At 43.4% G+C, this 21,237-nt stretch overlaps 1 protein-coding gene across 1 annotated transcript in view; it reads left to right on the top strand.

Annotated features, from left to right (window-relative positions):
- Asah2 (N-acylsphingosine amidohydrolase 2) overlaps window positions 1-21,237 on the top strand; it is a 93,346-nt gene that overhangs the window by 34,803 nt on the left and 37,306 nt on the right. Inside the window, exons 5-9 of the mRNA XM_032891802.1 lie at window positions 680-855; window positions 2,102-2,251; window positions 7,592-7,768; window positions 8,951-9,078; window positions 10,279-10,356. Coding sequence (XP_032747693.1) covers window positions 680-855; window positions 2,102-2,251; window positions 7,592-7,768; window positions 8,951-9,078; window positions 10,279-10,356 — 709 coding nt within the window. The remainder of the gene's footprint in view (window positions 1-679; window positions 856-2,101; window positions 2,252-7,591; window positions 7,769-8,950; window positions 9,079-10,278; window positions 10,357-21,237) is intronic.

Genomic DNA, 21,237 nt, shown 5'->3' with positions numbered 1-21,237 from the left:
TGCTCTAAACAGAAAATGGGTGGGGACGTGGTGCCAGCCAGGGCTGGGGTGAGCGTTTATCCCTTCTCCATTGTTGACCACTCTGTGGAGTAGTGGGAAGTCTGGAGACAACGGGACAAGTCCAAGTCAGGCGCCGGGCTTGGGAGCAGAGTGGTAGTACCTTGTACGTGGCTTGCTTGACTAGAATGGAAAAGTAGGCACCAAAGAAATGCCGGTGAGAAGTTAAACGTGAAAAATATTTTTGCAAAGACTTAGCTTATTATTCTAAAACGTCGCTAGTCCAAGAGCAAGTCTGCACTTCAGTTTATGAGTTCAAACAGGCTCCCATTTCTCACTTTCATATGTAGTCCAGTGCATAACACTGGGAGCGGTGGAAAACACCTGCAACCCCAGCATATAGAAGACAAAGGCAGGGAGAACTCTGAGTTCCAAGGCTGCTTCAAAAAATAACAGGGAAGGGGGGGGACCAGGAGGGGAATGAAGACTGGACTATAACAAAGGATAAAAGAATAATAATAATAAAAAAAGAAATGAACCAATCCAAACCAAGCAAAAGTGAGAAGATGAGAGAGACAATGTGAAAAGTTTTCCTTAGGAACCTGAAACTGTATCTTCTACCTGATATCAGAGAGTAAGTGGGATAAAGTGCTGGTTTTCAACTATCCTGTTCTGTTTTTAGATTCAGGGAATCACTGGGTTTCAACCACCCAGGGCCCCACAACCACCCAGTCCTCTCCAACCACACAAACTCCAATCACACAAACTCCGGACCTCACTCCCTCTCAGAACTTCAGTGGCTACTACATTGGTGTTGGGCGAGCTGACTGCACCGGACAAGTGTCAGATATCAATTTGGTAGGTAAATGACTCGGTTCCTTAAAGAAGATGTGAAACAAGTCCTTGTTTTATTTGGTAGCCTTTATTCCTGATTGTTGTATAATCATCATTTATTTCTTTTGTTGACATTGTTGCTGCCCAGTACTAAGAATATTATCGATAAGGACAACTAATTTTTAAAATTTAATCACAATCAATTTTGTGGGTGGATCTACATATTCTGACCTTCCCTATTTATAAACTTGTGGTGAAAAGCCAGAAAATCTCTGAAGATTTGATACTGTATACCTCCTATTTGTAACATTCAGACAAGTATGAATTTTTTTGCTTGTTTGTTTTTGTTTTTATTTTTTAACACACACACACACACACACACACACACACACACACACACACACACATATTTGAAACAGAGTTCTGTGATATAAACCTCGGCTGACCTGAAACTCACTATGTAGAAAAGGCTGACTTTGAACTCATACAGATCTGTCTGTGGTTGCCTCCCAAGCATTGGCATTAAAGGCATATATGGTTAAAGCTATAAATCTAATGTGGGCCAGCGTCATGGACTTCCATGAGTCACAGGCAGCCTATTGACGGCCACCAGGCAGGTGGTGGAAATTCCCACCCACCTCACTGCTTGCCTGGGGAATTAGAGCAAGAAGTTGTCTGCTGCAACTTGTTCCTTTCTAGCAAATACTCTTTATTATACCCAGCTGTTTGTTCTGAAGAGTAAGCCTCAAGCGTGAACACTAAATGAACAATCAAGAGTGGGAAGACCTGGGTTTAGTTTAAATAGGTGATTGTTTCTTTGTTTGCTTGTTTTGGATATGGAGAGAGAAGGGTTGTGGAACAGGAGTGAGTGCATGATCTTACTTGGCTTAGCTAGAGAATAATGAGGCAGTAAAAAGCCGAGTGACAGTGGAGGAAGGAAACACGGTGCGTTCCTTATAAAACCTTAGATGAAATTCATCCCATTACAGACATAGGAAGTCTCCCGAGGGTACAGCCACCTGCTCTTTTCTCACAGAGAAGTTTTGCCAATCTGATCAGTACTTTTCTCTTTTTCTGTGCAAATACCAAAGGCTCTATAATGAATTCAGTTTCTTTACATATTTGGAAACACAAATCACACACATACATACACATACACACAATTTCACTGAGTCACAGTGTCATGCCAATTTTTGTGTCCCTGAGCAGGCTCTTCTGGTAGGACGGTGCCTGGCTTCTGAAGAAGTTCAATGTCTTTCTCTCATTTTAGATGGGCTATGGCAAAAATGGCCAGAACGCACAGGGTCTCCTCACCAGGCTGTTCAGCCGCGCTTTTATCTTGGTGGATCCAGATGGGTCAAATCGAATGGCATTTGTGAGCGTGGAACTAAGCATGATTTCCCAACGACTCAGGTTGGAGGTGAGTGATACAAGGGAGGGCTGGGAAGGATGCTGGATGCCCTGGACAGGAACTCTGCACTCTTGCTTTCTCATCTAATGAGTATCTCCTGCCTTCAAAGTAAGGTGTTGACAGACACACCAAACAGTCATGCAGGCAGAGGCCCTCCTTTACTGCCGTCGTACGTGTTCCTTTTCAAAGCGTGTTTTCAGTTATTCTGACAGCTCGTCATTGTTATGAATGCAAATGCTCTCTGAAAGCTTGCCATGCTCCATTTGCGTTCTCATGTATCCTCACGTAGTCATTCTTGTCAGCTTGTCAGACATCTCAGGGCACCAATGGTCCCTGACCTCTTCCTCAAGTTCTCACGCAGTTGAAAATGCCTGTAAGGAGGAACCAGTTGAGGACTGCAGTGTGGCAGAGAGGTATAGCACCAGCACGAGCAGCAATCAGGTGTCAGTCGTGCAGGCGTGTGTTCTGTCACTCTTGTTGAACACTTCGCTGCTGTGCTGTGTGGAGCGGGCAGTGATGACACCCTGAAGACATCACCTGATGTTGCCACTCTTGGGACTGTAGTGGGACTCGCTCCCCTGTGCAGACAGGAGGAGGAGGAGGAGGAGGGAATTAACTATTTTCATCTGTCCTATGCCAACAGCAACCCCCTAAGCTGGCTCTGCTGTTTTCCCCAGATAAAATAGCCGGATCCTAGAGGAAGGGATTCATCTTCCAAAATTAAGGCAGTTATTAGCAAATAATAGAGCTGGTCACAAACTCACTGGCATATGCTACAATAACTTTGAACTTACAGTCTTTCTGCCTCTATATCCTAAGTACCAGGCTTACTTGTGGTTTATGTGGTACTGAGAATTGAACCCAGGGATTTCTGTAAACCATGCAAATACTCTCCTAACTATGGTGCATCCAACTAGGAAAGACTCCGTTCTTTTAGATGGAAAATCGCCTCTATTGTTTCCTTTATGGTGTTTTGCTAGTGTCTGTAGAGGACACAATTAGAGTCACAGTCCATGTCCTCTGTACAGCCAAGTCTTAGGGGAAAAGACTGTAACAGAACTGTGCAGGTTGCCATGAATCACAGGAGTACAGTTCTATAGTGGTTATCTATTTCCATATAGTATTTTATCCACCATACAGCAGCCCAAAATGACAATATTTAGTATCTTACTTGCTCTGTTGAAATGGAATTTAGGACCAGCTTAGCTACATAGTTCTGGTGGTTTGGGTTCTCTTGCAGTTATGAGAATGGCAAGGGACAGATACGAAGGTTTAACTCAGGCTACGGAATCCACATGCAAGATGGCTCTAATGGGTTTGTTATCAGGAAGCTTTCGGTCTCCACTCAATTGTCATGAATTCTTGCAGGGCGGTAGACAGTGGTTTTCTGACTCATTTTCAGCAATTGTACACAATTACCCTGTCCTGTTCATTAAGCAAGTCTATACATACTTAAAGTTAGGAAAATTAAGCTTTAGAACTATGTTTTGTTTTGAGGCCAGGTCTCACTATGAAGTTTAAGGCTATTTACTTAGGTAGGTGGGCATATGTAGTCTTTTAAGACTATCACAAGAAGACAAGGAAATGCAGAAAATGGAATTCGGGAAAGCATTTTCATAGTAGAAATCATACTTTACTGTGTAGAATTCCAAATGGTTAGAGTGGAGAGGGAGTGTGCTGGTTAGTTTCTTTGGTCAGCTTGTCACAAGCTTGGGTCATCTAGAATGAGGGGACCTCAATTGAGAAAGTGTCTTTTTTTTTTTTTAAATTAATCATTCCATTCGTTTACATCTCAAATGATATCCCACTTCCCGGTTACCCCCTCCACCAACCTCCCATCCCACATCCCACATCTCCCAACCCTTCCTTCCTTTTGCCTGTATGAGAGGGCTCCTCCACCCACCCACAGTCTTCTGCCCCACCGCTCCAGCCTCCTCCTATGCTGGGGCATCAAGCCCCCCCAGGACCAAAGGCCTTCACTCCTGTTGCTGTCAGGCAAGGCGATCGTCTGCTACATATGTATCTGGAGCCATGGGTCCCTCCAGGTACACTCCTTGGTTGGTGGTCTAGACTCTAGGAGAACTGGGTGGTCAGGCCAGCCTATGTTGCTCTTTCAATGGGGTTGCAGTCCCCCTCTGCTCCTCCAGTCCTTTCCCCAGCTCCCCGACCAGGCTCCCTGAGCTCCATCCTATGGTTGGCTCCAAGCTTCCACATCGGCATTGGTCAGTTGCTGGCTGGACTTCCTCAGGACCTGCCATACTAGGTTCCTGTCAGCAAGCACCTCTTGACCATGGCAACAGTGTTGGGTTTGGTGTCTGCAGACGTGAGGGACCCCCAGGTGGGGCAGTCCCTGGTTGGCCCTTCCTTCAGTCTCTGTTCTATTTTTGTCCCTGTTCTTCCTTTAGACAGGAACATTTCTGGGTTAACAACTTTGAGATTGGTGGGTGTCCCCATCCCTCAACTGGGGGCTGTGCCTATCTGCTGAAGGAGGTCTCTGCAGGTTCTCTCTCCCCCTCTCTGTACATTTTGACTAAAGTTGTCGCTACTGGGTCCTGGGAGCCTCACAGTTCCCTGGCGTCTGGGACCCTCTGGTGTGGCCATCCCCAGTTCCTCATCCCCCAGCTACATATTTTTGTTCAATTTCCTGACTCTTTGTACCTCTCTCACATCCCTTCCAGTTCCTGATCCTGCCCCTCTTATGTCCTCCCCCTCCTTTTCCCCTCATTGGTCCCCCTTTCCCTCCACCTTCCACAATCATCCTGTTCCTCCCTCAATGCAGGACTGAAGCATCCACACCCTGGTCTTCCCTCCTTCTATACTCCATATGGTCTGTGGGTTGTATTATGGGCATTGTGGGCTTTTGGGCTAATATCCACTTATCAATGAGTGCATACCATGTGTGTTTTTCTGTGATTGGGTTACCTCACTCAGGATGATATTTTCCAGTTCCATCCATTTGCCTATGAATTTCATGAAGTCATTGTTTTTGATAGCTGAGTAGTAGTCCATTGTGTAGATGTACCACATTTTCTGTATCCATTCCTCTGTTGAAGGGCATCTGGGTTCTTTCCAGCTTCTGGCTATTATATTTTTTTTTTCTTTTTTTTTTCTGGTTCTTTTTTTCAGAGCTGGGGATCGAACCCAGGGCCTTGTGCTTCCTAGGCAAGCGCTCTATCACTGAGCTAAATCCCCAACCCTGCTTCTGGCTATTATAAATAAGGCTGCGATGAACATAGTGGAGCATGTGTCCTTGTTATATGTTGGAGCATCTTTTGGGTATATGCCCAGGAGAGGTATAGCTGGGTCCTCAGGTAGAACTGTTTCCAATTTTCTCAGGAACTGCCAGACTGATTTCCACTTAGAGAAATGCTCAACATCCTTAGTCATCAGGGAAATGCAAATCAAAACAACCCTGAGATTCCATCTCACACCAGTCAGAATGGCTAAGATCAATAATTCAGGTGACAGCAGATGCTGGCGAGGATGGGGAGAAAGAGGAACACTCCTCCATTGCTGGTGGGACAGCAAGCTGGCACAACCACTTTGAGAAAGTGCCTTTATGTGAGGGGTCTGTAAGTCCGTGGGGGTTCTTCTCACACTTGGTGCGGGTCTTCCTATGTAAATTAAGGCAGTTAAGACAATCCTTCAATTAAGGCTCCCTCCTCCTTCCTCCTCCTATTCTTCTTCCTCTTCCTTCTCTTCCTCTTCCTTATTTATCTTGTTATTTTATTTTATGTGAGGGAGTCTTTGCGTACGTTTATGCATATGTACCATATATATGCACAGTACCTGCAGAGGCCCACGAAGGCATAAGCTCTTCTGGAACTGGAGTTGAGCATAAGGTATGAGCAGCTGTGTGGGTGCTGGGACCTGAACCAGGGTCCTCTGCAAGAGCACTAAGTGCTCTTAGCCTCTGAGCCACCGTCTAGCTGACTAGCAGGTAATGCTAATTTGTAGCAAATTGACATTAAAATAGCCAACCCACATGGTAACCCTGGGGGCATAGATAGGTTAATGAGGTGAAATACTTTACATGGTCTTTTGTTTTGCTTTACTGACCACAAAATTGGAGCAAGGCTGATAGAGCTCATTAGTTAAAGAAGAAGAAGAGAGTGAATTGATATCCCTGCATGTTAAATACATATCACATAAGCTGTTAGACCAACGGTGTGCTGAACCTGGACTGCACTGTCTCGTGAGAGGCACTGCTAGTGGTTGCCTTGTGATTGACTCTTTTTGGGATCATTTTAGTGATATGTCACATCGAAGCGACAACAGCAGCAAATGAATCATAATTAGCTACTCAGCGACATTTACATTTTCAGTATCTTCTTGATGTGTTGTGTGTATATGTGTGTCTTTACACATACATATGTGTGTATTCATTGATTGCCTAAGGTAGTGAACCTTTCCTTTATCTATTGCTGAACAATGAAATTAAAAATCCTAGTTGTTCAAAGCAGTACGGATCTGGTAGGATTAAGGTAATTTTTTTTTAAGTCCTGAATGGTATCGCTCCTTACTCCTATGCCTAGCATATTAGTGCTGACAGGATGGCTCTTTCCTACGTGAGTCCTCCACTGGATTCCTGGGGTGGCCTTACACACAGTAGGTAGTTTCTCATAGACCAACAAATGACACAGTGTGTGTCAGAGAACAGAGGGGTCTTCATCTTGAGAGGCAAGGCTTTGCAGTCTGTCTGGGATGCCTTTCCTATAGGCAACAGAAGCAGCTTCTCTGTTTTCCTTTCAACGTCTGCCAAGCACAGCCCCTCTTCAGGAAGACCTCTAGTCACTATTATCCGCCACCATTTTCCTCGCCCTGCCATGTTTTCCTATGTAGAATTCATTGCCAGGTTGTGTAACAGTACATAATTATTTCTGTCTTTCTCTTTGATTGTAATAAAACACCTTGGAGGGTCAGACCTACTATACTTCTGTCTGTCAGTAATAGGAGATTTCGAAAGGAATACATGGAGTTCTGATTAGACAGACGTGGGCCTGGAGTTTGGTCTCCGCTGGTTTTTAGTGGAAAAATCAACTCTCGTGTATTAGTTTGTCAGCTGAAAAATGGGGTTAATAGTAACTACTTCTGGGGTTATGAATATTTTATAGCATATGTACATTAAATACCTAGCCATGGCTGTGCTTGCACATAGCAAGGCTTTACAGATTGAGAGCATTTGCTGTCGCCATTATTACAGTTGTTACTATGATGGGCGGCTTGGAGGGAGGGGCCAGCTGAAAGGGAAGTGGGTGAAACAGACCGGTGCTTGAGTTCTTCAGAAGCCCCCTTCCGGCTGAGATGCTCTAGGATTCTTCTTAGTTCTATGTTTTGTTTTCCTTCGAGGTCTTAAAGAGACTACAGAGTAAATATGGCTCTCTGTATCGAAGAGACAACGTTATCCTGAGTGCCACTCACACACACTCTGGCCCAGCAGGATTTTTCCAATATACACTCTATATACTTGCCAGCGAGGGATTCAGCAACCGGACCTTTCAGTACATAGTCTCTGGGATCATGAAGGTAGGCGAAAAGCGCCCTACAACTACGGTTTACTGTTCTCACGGATGTTTCAGTTTCACCTGCCTTTCCTCTTTTCCGATGTTACCAGAAGCCCGTCTGTCTCTTTTCAGCTCAGACACCAATCGCCAGGAAATGATAGTGGGTGTGAAGGCAGAAAGATGCTATTATGTCCTCCCTCAGCAGGAAAGAGAGCACCTTAGGGACTCAGCTGTGTCAGGGTTTTTATGGGGAGGGAAAGGAGGTGCTGTAGGAGCAAGGAGTGACATGTAGGAAGGCTATGTGCTAAGTTAGGGCTTCGTCATCCAGGCTGTGAACGTCCATTTTCTCCTTGTGGCTAGAGCACCTGACCCAGAGCATCACCTCCCATGGTTAGTTGCAAATATATGACTTTTCTGTAAGTTAAACAGCATAATAATTTTTGAGATTTCAATTAGTACACAGGTGGCAAAGGCTGGATTTTCTTTATAACGTTTTTATCCTGTGTTTAGCAATGTGTTAAAGGTCTATGAAATAAATGTCATGGGTTATAAGGAATATTAATTATAAAAGAACTCAGTAGATTGGGAAATACACACTACATACCTTAGTAAGAGTCTAGTATACTATACTTTTATTAGAAAAACTTTTGTCTTCAAATGCATAAGTTAATATGTATTAAGCTGTGATAAAAATATCCCCTTCCTCATGGCTTTCGTTAGAAATGTTTGAAAACAAAGAAGACGATGGGGCTGAGGGGAAAGTTGGCTACTCGTATGACATTTGAAAATAAATATTATCCCACAGTGGTAGGAATCCAGTGTCCTATTTGGGCCACCAAAAATGTCAAATTGTTCGTGACCTAGCAGTCCACAGAGCCCAAGACATGGGACTCTTTCGGGTGTGGTTAATAAGCATGAAACATCCTTACTCACAACACTTCAACTATGAAGGCCATGTCTATTTACCTCCAGAATGATACTGGTCCTGTCATTCTCCCGCTGCTATGCTATAGTCAGGGCACCTTAGAAACAATGGGTGTTGACAGGAAATGATAGTGGGTGTGAAGGCGGAAGGGTGCTATAATGTCCTCCCTCAGAAGGAGAGAGAGCACCTTAGGGACTCAGCTGTGTCAGGGCTTCTGTTTGTATTACTCACCATCTCCACAAAGATGCGTAAACTTACAGCTCTCTTTTTTAACTTCAGAGCATTGATATAGCACACACAAATCTTAAACCGGGCAAAGTCCTTATCAACAAAGGAAATGTTGCTAATGTGCAGATCAACCGCAGTCCCTCCTCTTACCTTCAGAATCCACCGTCGGAGAGAGCAAGGTAAGTGGGAAGACAATGGCACTTGTATCTTTATGCAACAGCAACCAAAGTCCAAGGCCAGCGTTGGTAAATTGTTGGGTGTAGTGGGATCCCAGGACAAGACAACCTTAACACGTTTATCTCAGGCAAGAAGAAACCAGAAGTCAATGTAGACCCAGAAATCAAGTCTTTTCACTGTCTCTGCACACCGTTGTCTGTGGGAAACCACATGGAAGTTGAACAACTGTAGTTGCCGCTGAAATCTTTTATTTTCTATGTGTAGCTTTTCAGGACTTCTCATCTCAATTTGTTGGGTCTCCGTTTCTCTCTCTACGAAGCGGAGATGTGAACGTCAAAGCATACCATTGAATGAGCAAGGTTTTCTCTACCTTATCTCATTATCTGTGGTCTGGAAGCATCAGTGTAGTTAGTCTACCTGAATTGAGCAAGGGAGGATGAGAGAGATTCTTAAAGACAGAGCCAGATATAGCAACAGTCATAACTAAATGGAACAGCCGGTGGGCACGAGGGCTTTGTTTTTTTAAAGCGATGAGCCAGGCTTGTGAATGATGATGAGACATACGTGGGTTCTGTGACAGCTAACAGGGTACTTAGAGCTCACGGCTCTGGTCTACTGTGTGACAGCTTACATTCGCATAGTTTCCAAAGCTACTTGGTTGTAGGAGTTAGAATCTCATTTCCCTTGAAAAGACAGAGCGTTCTGAAGCCTCAGGTCTTGACCAACTGTGGTTCACATTCTCTTGAGTCCTTCTGAAGAGATTCTATTGAAAGCTGATGTGAGTGGACATTTCGAATGCAAATCCTGTTTGTAAGAGACCCACCCATGTTATATAGTGACATGCAATGATATAAAACTGCATTGTAGCTTCAGTTAGTGCATCTAGTGCCCCTGTCACGGATCATAATTGTAACCTGAGGACTGAGGTGTGAATGCATGTGTGCATGTGTGTTTGAGAGCACTCATGCCACAGCACATATGTGGCAGTCAGAGGACAACTTCTGAGAGCTGGCTCCCCCTTTCACTTTACATGAGCTCTGGAGATGAAAGTCATGTTGTGGGGCTTGCCCGGTTAGTGCCTTTATCCTGAGTCATCTCCCCCACTCCTGTTTTGTTAGTTTTTGTGTCTGCTTCTAATGTTTGAACTACATTTGGATCAGTCTCTAATATAAACTGACAGAGTTTCTTCATTTTGCTGACAGGTATTCTTCTAACACAGACAAGGAAATGGTCGTCTTGAAACTGGTGGATTTGAATGGAGAAGACTTGGGCCTTATCAGGTTTTGCATTCCTTTCCTTTTTTTTCTCTCTCTCTCTTCCTCCCTCCCTCCCTCCCTTCCCCTATATTAGTTAGTGTCTTTTAATAATTCTAAGGAGAGCAAAAAGAGACTAGACAAGTGCCATCAAGTGCAGAGAATGATGTTATGTTATGTGGTTAGAAGTCCAGCCTTGGCATCAGACATAACTGGATCCCACCACGAGAGCTCGGACATGGTTCTTAGCCTCTAACGGCTGAGCAGTTCACATGTAAATTAATTAATATAAGGCGAGCAAAAGTGAGGGATTTTAGACGTGTACATCTGGCATATAATTTAAAGACCCAGTAGAGTTGTTTTGTTTTGATTTTGTAGTGCTAGGGACAGAGCCTCGAGTCTTATGCACATTAGCCAGTACTCTACCACTAAGCTGCATCCCTAGCCTTTAAGGTTTTGAGACAGGATCTCATCATATAGTTCAGGCTGGCTGGACCTTGCTGTGTAGCCCAGGTTGAACATAAATTAGCTATTGTCTTGCCTCAGCCCTACCTTGTCCTGCTGTGTGTTACCACAGCTAGCAAGATAGTAAATGCTCTTGCCCATCACTTTATCACGATTTAGTATGTGAACTTCTCTGATGTGTTTCCTATTGATGATGTTTGATGCAGAACAATGCCTACTAGGTATAGAAGTTGAGCTGGCATCACCCAAGAATGGAGAAAAGTTCAAAACTGCATTTTAGTACAGATTTTGATACAAGTCTCTGATAGGGACACCAGGAAGGAAGGTACAGACTTGGTTCTCTTCAAGAGAAGGCGTGTGTCTTCACATGCCATTTTGCTCAGTTCGATTGAACTAGTCTAGGAACTGTGTGGATGGCTAGCATTGGTATAGACACCCTGACCTTTGGACTTTTAAAAGTGATACAAAATGCTCTCAGAACGTTTCTGAGAATGCTTTGTGCTTCATTCAAATGTCTTGGGTTCCCTCTGGGCTCTCATCTTCTCAGCTATGCGACTGTAGGGATCAAGACTATATGGGACTGTCTGATCTTATGCATACTATGGGGTGATGCGAGTCCTTTAATAGACTCCATGGAAGATAAGCTAGACGAATATCCATAAAACAAATGAGATGATCGACAGAACTATTGTGTTTATTAATGAACGATGAATGAATTCATGAACTGTGCCAATTAATGTTGTAAGACATTGGGAAATATAGTACCAACTTATTTCAAGACCATTCCAAGTCCAATGCTGGACTTGGAAGAAGTCAAGCATTTCCCTAGGAGACTTAAAAACTGTGAGCTGGGCTAGAGTGTGTGTCCAGGATAAGGTGTGGAAAGGAAGTGGGCCTCAAGTTCCAGTTTGTAGAGCACATTAGTATGAACTATTCTCAGGCGAGGATTAGCACAGGAACATACATCTTTAGTTAGTTTACAGAGTAACCCACAAGTGGTGGGCAAGGGGCCTTGCCACCCTTACTCTTTCTTTTTAGCTGTAGGCTGAATGATGAAAGCCATTTACAATTCCCTCGTACCAGTTTTGAGTCATTTGACAATGGCATCAGGCCATTAACACAGTCAGCTTTGTGGCCAAGCTGTTCTGTGCTGTGTGCACATCACTGTGCTGCAGATCTGGAAGTCTCGGGGCCAAGTGTCAAGATTATTAGCAGAGCTTCTCGGTGTGCTGTGCCTGCAGTAACTTGCCATTGTTTTGGCTGTTCCTAGCATGCACTCCTTGATGCAACTGCCCTAGCCTCTTGCTATACATAATAACTGTTCTTTGAATGCATTAAAAATGATCCAAAACATGAAGTAATTCTGAGCCATGAAACTGGAGAAATGGTCCCAGAGGTTCCAAGTTCTGTTCCCAGTCCCCCATCACATGTGTACTGCATCTGCCTTCAGCTACAGGGAATCTGGTACCCTTTTCTCCCTCTTTGGCTTATGCAGACACTCACTTGTACCTGGCATACACACACACACACACGCACATACATGGACATTAAAAATAGAACGTCTGGGCTGCCAAGCAACGTAGCCATCACCTGCTGGTCCCTGATGTCATGCAGAATCCCAAAGTGGGAGAAGTTTGGAAATTATTTAAAAAAAATGGAAATTGACTGGTGCAGCCTCCAGCTGGGGAACAGAGACGAATTGCTTTGCCCTTTGTCATAGCCAAAACCGTCGTCCCATAATTCCTTCCTTCCTAGTTTCTTTAGTCAGTGAATTTGTAGTAGACACCTATAAATGAGGAAGGAACGGTTCATCCTTTGGCATTAAAAATCGAAACCAAATATCTTAGAGTTTAATGCCTGTGTTTGGATTCCCTGGATCAGTCCCTTGGAGTCATTCTTGGTGACCCATTCCCCACATTGTAGACATCCCGTTTTCTCTCTGCACAGTGCAGGTTCTTACCCTCTTACCAGCGTCTGTGGAATATGTACACTGTGGACTGTGCTGCCCGTGCAATGAGCCGAAATAGACAGAGCCGCTCTTCTCATAGGACCTGTAGCCCACTGATGGGAGCAGAAGGCATTTAATTAGCATAAGATCTACATAAAATAATTGGGCTAAATGCTAGAAATTACATAGTTAAAGTATAAGTGGGTTATGTGTTTAGAAAGGAATGGGTACAGGGCTATATTAAAGGATTTTGTAGAGAAGGTCAGAAAATATTTCCCTGAGGAAATGAATGGAGCTGAAAGCTGAAGACCATTAACTGGCGAGATGGGGGATGAGAGGAACATTCCGTGTACATGGAGAAGCACACGATGTTCCATTTGAGCAACTGATAGGATATCAGGGTATCTAGAGAGCAGAGGACAAAGGGGCAGGCTGTATGAGACACTCACAGATTAGATACAAAGAAATGGTTTTTATCTTGCCCAGGGTGGTGTCGCATACCGTCCATTTAGCACGCAGGAAGCAGTCCAGAGGTTTCATCCAGCCTGGTCTACATAGTGAGACTTTGTTTCTAAAGAACAAAACTAAACAAAATAGCAACAAAACAAGGAGAAATTTTTGGGTTGGACCAGGAGAATAGAAAAGGAGTGGGGACTGTTAAGAGTTAGGAGGAGTGGTTACAGGAGCCCCCATAGGAAGAACAACAGTATCAGCCAACTAGACCCCACCCAGAGCTCCCAGGGACTAAACCACCAACCAAAGAGTACACATGGGGGACCCATGGCTCCAGCCGCATATGTAGCAGAGGATGGCCTTGTCAAGCATCAATGGGAGGAAAAGCCCTTGGTCCTATGGAGGCTTGATGCCCCAGTGTGGGGAATGCCAGGGCGGGGAGGTGGGAAGGAGTGGGTGGGTGTGGGGAGCACCCTTATAGAAGAAGGGGGAGGGGGAATGGGATGGAGGTTTTCCGAGTGGAAGCCGGGAAAGGGGATAACATTTGAAATGTAAGTAAAGAAAATATCCAATAAAAGAAAAGAAAAGAAAAAACAAACAAACAAACAAACAAACCAAAAACGAGTGGGGACCTGAATAACAGAACTAAGTTACATAAGTCAGATTGGGCCACAAGCCACACCCTCATCAGTACCTGTCAGCCTCCATTGCTCTGGCTGATCCATGTCAGTAATATTTCTATCTTTCTGTACACCCCACACCCTCCGTGCCACTAAGCAAAAGCATTATGTGACTTTACTCCAGACAGAGAGAGCATGTTCTGGGGCCTTCTGAACCATGACTTGAAATGCAAGCTGTGCAGCATACTTAAGATCGCCTTGGCAGACTCTGGAAGTCGTGTCTGTCTGTCATGCAGCGGAAGAAACATGACTGATATCAGGACATGTTAGGAAGACAAGCTGAGTGCTTTCTTTCTTTCAAACAAAGCAAAACAACCTTTCAAGGGCAGATAACCTGAGTGCCAGTTCTGCAGAGCGAAAGGGCCAAGTCCCAGCATGGCAGCTGGGAAACCTCGGGCTTCTTCCCCGAGGCGTGGCACAACTGATCAGGCTTGGTCTTGCCTTCCTTCACATTACAGTAGCACAGTGAACTCTTTCCCTCCTCCTTCCCCCTCCCCGTGCCCTTCCCTCCCTCTCTCCTCCTCTCTCCTTCTCTTTCCTAGCCCTCACCTTCTTCCTTAGCCCCTCCCCTTTGCTAGCCCCATTTTCTTTCCTATTCCCCCAACCTTTCCCCCTTCTCCCCCTGTCAGTGATTGTTCCCTTGCCTTCTAGTTTATATTTTACAAACCCTTTAATTCTTATAAAAGGGGCCCTGCAAGGTGCCCTTTGAAGGAACATTTTAAAAACAACAAGAGTACCACTGATGACTGAAAACTCTCACAATAATTTGTGTAGGAACCTCCCAAAGTCCAATGTGTGGAAACACACAAATGTCATGGTCTTATAGGTATTCAAACACACACACATACACGCATGAATACACACATACCTACATACATATATACACACATATACATATGTCACACACACACACACACACACACACACACACACATATGTATATAACAGGATGCGCTTGTGTGAATCTTGACCAAAGTCGCAGTGCCTGGTTACTCTCAGCAGCTCCGTCTTTGCTATCCTGTATGCTTTCCCCTCAGTTCACCTGACATTACTCAAATAACAAATGCTAAAATTTCAGTGGCAGCTTTTCAAGAAACCATTTTTAAAGTATTGAAGCAGGGTCTCATGTGTAGCCCAGTCCTCAAAGGTGTGCTCTTCTTGGCTCAGGCTTCCCAGTGCTAGGATTGTAGGCACCCACCATGCCCTGTCTAGTCTACTAAATGGTCTTTGTTTTTGTCTCCACCCCTCCAGTTCACCCCATCCTTATCTTCTCTACCAGTGCTAGCCCTGCTCTGGGAAGCTGTGATCTCTGTCCCTGCAGGTCTTTCCTGTCCTGCTCCTTTCTGAGTAGCTCAGAAAGCCAGCAATGGCTGTCTGCCCTGTTCTTCCTTCTCTGCCTTGTTCTTCTCAGGTGAAGTCAAGGTGACTGGGTTCCTGCTGTCAGGTCTGCTGCACCTTCTCAGAATGAGAAGGTGCTTCATAAGGACTTTCTCATGCCAGATTAATGACCTTTGACTGATAACAGAATGCGTTCAGAAATCAAAACCATAAAAACCAGAGGACAGAAGATCTTGAACTAGCCCAGAAAGTTCCTAGCCAGAAGAAATCTGTAGGATCGCCCCCCCCAAACACGCAGACAAATTTTGTTTTTCAATATGCAAATAAAATATTTTCACTATAAGAAATATGAAGAGTTTAGAAAAGTAGGCAGGAAAAATTAAAAATATTAGTCACACAATTATCTTACCATAAGCCCACTGTGGTTAAGAGTTAATCTTCCCATACAAAAGTAATTGTAAAAAAAATAAAATAAGGGTGAATGAAAAGACATGTGGTAAGGGGGGTGCTTACCTGATTTCACTCAGCAGGCACTAAAACGTTCAAACACCATGAAAAAATAGAGACCATGCTCGCTCTCACACTGAAGAGGTTGAACAGCTTGGCGCTTGCTCTGTTTTGTGGCGACCCTCTTCGTATCTTATGTTTTTTTGTCTCAGAGTCTGTACAGTTTTATTAAATAGAATCAATTCAGCAGGGCAGAGATCTCAATGTGTTTTTGAAAAATCATTTTTTTCAACCTTCCTTTGTGATTTTGCTCGCGGGTGCTGCTTCTAAACGTTGTCCATCTTGGTTGTAAACCTGACCACGGCAGCATCCCACAGGTGGGGTTAGACTCATCATAGGAATTGATCGTTCTGCAGCCGGACTTAAGTGTGCCTCCTACTGTGTGTGACTTGTTCCTTGCCTTCAGTGTTTTACTCCCGTCTCGTCTCTCACTTTTGAACTGGGGGAGATTTAAAAGCTGCCTTTACATGGCAGATTGTAGTTCTCAGTGATGCCACTCAGGTGACAGTATCTCTTGTCTCACAAGACCTTGCCAGTCCCTCCTTAAAGACCAGGGTATACTTCCCTTGCCCTGGTCCTGTGATTTTAGCAGTGACATTGTCCCAGAGCTGACCACAGTTTCTTGTTATTTAAAAGACTTTCTCGACGTAGTATTCAAATTATGAACCTTAAAGGAAAAAATTAAACAAAAATCATCTGTTAATCTTGAGGATTAGACTTAACTTTCATAAACATTTTGTGGCATAGTCATTTAAACTTTTGATAATTTGTTAATATATAAGGTGAGATTTTATTATATATAAAGTTTTACTTATTTTTAATTAAGCAATAACTTTTGAATATGTTTTAGCATTAGTGTTTTTATATTATCAGGTAGAATTTTTCATAGTATTCATATATATGTGTATATATAATGTTCATAAGAGAATACATTTTATCATATTTTGCAATTCTTTTTTTAATTGGATATTTTATTTATTTGTATTTCAAATGTTATGTGCTTTCTAGGTTTCCCCTCTGGAACCCCCTATCGCATTTTCCCTTCCCCTGCTTCTATGAGGATGCTCTACCACTTATCACCCACCCACCCACTCACCCACCCACCCACTCCTGCCTCCTCACCCTGGCATTTCCCTACACCAGGGCAGCAAGCCTTCCCAGAAACAAGGGCTTCTTCTCCCATTGATGTCAAAAAAGGCCATGATCTGCTACATATGTGGCTGGAGCCATGGGTCCCATGTGTACTCTTTGGTTGGTGGATTAGTCCCTGGGAGCTCTGGTGAGTTTGGTTGGTTGATATTGTTTTTCTTCCTATGGGTTGCAAACCCCTTCAGCTCCATCAGTCCTTTCTCTAACTCCTCCACTGGGGATACTGTGCTCAGTCCATTGGTTGGCTGCAAGCATCCCCCTCTGTATTTGTCAGACTCTGGCAGAGCCTCTCAGGAAAAAGCTGTATCGGACTTGTGTCAGCAATCACTTCTTGGCATCCACAATAGTGTCTGGGTTTGGTTGCTGTATGTGGGATGGATCCCCAGGGGGAACAGTCTCTGGATGGCCTTTCCTTCAGTCTCTGCTCCACACTTTGTCTCCGTATTTCCTCCTGTGAGTATTTTGTTCCTCCTTCTAAGAAGGACTGAAGCATCCACACTTTGGTCTTCCTTCTTCTTGAGCTTCATGTGGTCTTTGAATTGTATCTTAGGTATTGTGAACTTTTGGGCTAATATCCACTTATCATTGAGTACATATCATGTATGTTCTTTTGTGACTCAGTTACCTCACTCAGGATATTTTCTAGTTCCATCCATTTGCCTAGGAATTTCGTGAAGTCATTGTTTTTGATAGTTGAGTAGCACTCCATTGGGTAGATGTGCCACATTTTCTGTATCCATTCCTCAATTGAAGGGCATCTGGGTTCTTTCCAGCTTCTGGCTATTATAAATAAGACTGCTATAATCATAGTGGAACATGTGTCCTTGTTATATGTTAGAGCCTCTGTTGGGTATATGCCGTGGAGTGGTCTAACTGGGTCCTCAGGTCCAATTTTCTGAGGAATTGCCAGACTGATTTCCAGAGTGGTTGTACCAGCTTGCAATCCTACCAACAATTCAGGAGTGTTCCTCTTTCTCCACATCCAAGCCGGCGGCTGCTGTCACCTAAATTTTTGATCTTAGCCATTCTGACTGGTATGAGCTGAAATCTCAGGGTTAATTTGATTTGCACTTCTCTGATGACAAAGAATGTTGAACATTTCTTTAGGTGTTTCTCAATCATGCTTTTGTTCACTTCCTTCACCTATTTGGTTGTGTTTTCCTGTAATTCTTTAAGGGATTTTTGTGTTTATTCTTTAAGTGCTTCTACCTGTTTACCTGTGTTCTCCTGTATTTCTTTAAGGGAATTATTTATGTCCTTCTTATAGTCCTCTATCATCATCATGAGATGTGACTTAAAGTACTTAAATTTTACTTTTACAGTGTGTTAAGTTATCCAGGATTTGCGGTAACAGGAGAACTGGGTTCTGATGATGCCAAGTAGCCTTGGTTTCTGTTGTTCATGTTCTTGCACTTGCTTCCCTAGCCACCTGGTTATCTCTGATGTTAGTTGATCTTGCTGTCTCTGACTGGAGCCTGTCCTTCCTGTGAGCCTGTGAACCTGTGATCCTAGGTGTGTCAGCACTCCTGGGAGACTAGCTTTCTCTGGATAGGATTTGGGTCTGGAGAGCTGTGGCACAGGGTTAACTCTGGGGCACAGATGGGACCTGGAAGGATACTGTTCCTCGTATCTTGCAATTCAAATGTAATCATCACATTATATGGGAATATATTTGTCTAGTCATTGTGATAACAATTCTTCAACAAATTTGCGTTTGCCAAAGACTTCTTTCAGCTATTTCCTAGAAGTTGGAGCCCAAGGGAAGACTTGAAGTTGAAATTCCAAGGGCATGCCTAACGTTAAAGCTCTAACTGTGCATTGCTGAAGAGTACTCTGTATAGTTTCCCTTCCTTATGTTCCTGCTGTAAATGGAGCAGAATGTTGCCTTTCTGACTCTTACTCATCTCAAGACATCACTCATTACACTTCCTTCCAAGAAATAGATTCAAGAAAGGGGAAAACACTGTTGTTTTCCTCCATATTTCTTCAGTTCCTAGTTGTTCTGAATTTCCAAAGAACACCATTGTTGACAGCTTCCACATTTTCTTTTGTTGATTTCTTGGTCATACCAAAAGGACAGAATCCATCAACAAAGCATCTTCTTAATATCATCACTGCAAAGGCATTTCTTGGACAGGATTTTTGAGGATGAAGAAAAGGTATAGTTGGGGTTGGGGATTTAGCTCAGTGGTAGAGCACTTGCCTAGCAAGCGCAAGGCCCTGGGTTCAGTCCCCAGCTCCGAAAAATAGAAAAAAAAGAAAAAGAAAAGGTATAGTTACTAATCTTCATCTCTCCTCAGATGCAGGGATGGTGAAATGACTCTGAGGATGCTGTCTAGCAGGAAACCCAGATAGCCTCCTTGGACCTCAGCTCATTGTCTTTCCCGTCTGAGCATTTTAGAAAGAGTTGGGTTTTATTTGAGTCCAATCACGGTCCAAATGATGCTTTCAGCATACCTCACTGAGACATCTTTTCTTCTCTTTCCCCAAAATTTTCCAATGGGGTGAGGTAAGAACTGTAAGGGAGGTGACACAGGTGCCTTCATTAAAATAATTCATGTCAAATACCACAACAGGCAGAGCATGAAACTCCAGTACCTCAACACAGTGAAGGTTTATGGAAATCTAATGAGTATTGATTGGTCCTTCTGCAGGCATATCATTAGTCAGAAAGGTTCACATGCCCCACCCTTCAAGTCGGCTTGGGAAATGAATGTGCTTATGGGTATTTAATAAGCATTCAATCTCTGCCACTAGAGGGCAGAGTTTCCTCATGCAACCATTTCGTGCTCCCTGTGTTGTTTAACATACAGGAGGGGCATGTTTTTTTAATATACATGAGTGGCATCCACCACTTATTTTAACATTGCATTAATACTATCAGTCCTACAAATATCTATGCTCACAGATTACCAGATATTACCAGAATAACAGTATCATCAGAGGTAGATATTATCTCAAGCACTTATGATTTTTGTTACAGATATTAAATGTTGCCATTCAAATTAGTGAAAGCCACTTGGGTCTCACTCCAGGGTTGGTATTTTAGCCACTATAATATGTAATCTGTGTGTTTTGGAGGTTAATCATGGATAGAGGGGCTTCAAATAACATAAGTTTGATCTCGAATTCATCACAAGACTAAAGTCCAAAATCAAGGCACTGACGGGGTTAGTTCCTTCCTTTGAGGGAGAATCTGTGCTAGCATTCTTAGCTTTTACTGGTGGCCATCAATCAATCCTTGGCTTCCTCTTCTTGCGGACACAGCACTGCAGGCTTCCCTTCATCCTCACGTCGTGTTTCACTTGAGCGTTGGGCATCACTTTCTGTTATTTGTTCTGTTTTCCACTCTTGTTTAACTGTGTCAGCCATCAGAATTAGGGCCCCTGCAAAGCAGGTGTAGTCTTTATCAAGCTTTGCTTTGATTATGAACCCACCATAGCTTTTTGTGTTGTTCAAAGAGTTCCCATGAAACTTCATGAACACAACCTTTGAGTGTAATTTACTTGTCTGTGGACACTCAGTCTGGACAGGCCTATAGCTAGCACAGAGGCTCTTGCAAGATGTCTTACAAGCCTTTCTTTCTTCTTTTTTTGGACTAACTGAGGTTCCTGGCTCAGTGAACTAAGCAGAGACTGGCGTTAGGTTCCCAATGGCCCCCTATCTGTACCTCCTACCCAGGGTACAGTTTATATGACGTTTATTCATTAGGCCCAGAGCTGTGAATGGAATTTTTGCTAGGTTTGTTATTGTTTTAGAATATTTAAGAGCTTTTCAAAGAAGGAAACACATTTCATATTCAGCCCTAGCTCCAGGATCTTCTTCCTCCAATGTCTTATTTATGCAGGAGAAAAACTTAATTATACTATCTTATTATGATGCTTCTTTATTTATAAATCCTGTTGAAATTTATTGTTTTCAGTCTCTGGGGTTTTGTAGTAAGCTTTTCAGTGAATGGTTTGTAGTGGAAGTGCTCGCTGGGATTTGTTCACTCTCTTGATTGCATCCCACTGACTTGAATAGCATTCCGTGTCCTTTCTTAGAGCTTGGCATGACGTCACCCTTATTTTTAAAGTATTTCTCATCAGGAATATACTCATCCTTTTATGCCTCATTTAACTCCTTCTGAGACACTAAGTTTTTTTTCCTCTCTTTGGAACTTTGCTTTGAAAAATATTTCTTTGAACAGATACAGTGAATTGTAATCACGTGGCCCTTTAAAGTTAATGTGACCCTGTCTCTGTACGTATTTATCAATATTCACTACTACCATGGTCCTTTAGATGTGACACAGTGACATTTTAATAGCCTACATTTCAAAGGGGAGAGGACAAAATATATATGTCTTCTTTTTCTATACTTCAGATG

The sequence above is a fragment of the Rattus rattus genome, chromosome 2, assembly GCF_011064425.1.
Source record: "Rattus rattus isolate New Zealand chromosome 2, Rrattus_CSIRO_v1, whole genome shotgun sequence".
Classification (NCBI taxonomy): Eukaryota; Metazoa; Chordata; class Mammalia; order Rodentia; family Muridae; genus Rattus; species Rattus rattus.
Note: the sequence above shows the minus strand (reverse complement) of the source record. Positions and strands in the feature narration are given on the sequence as shown.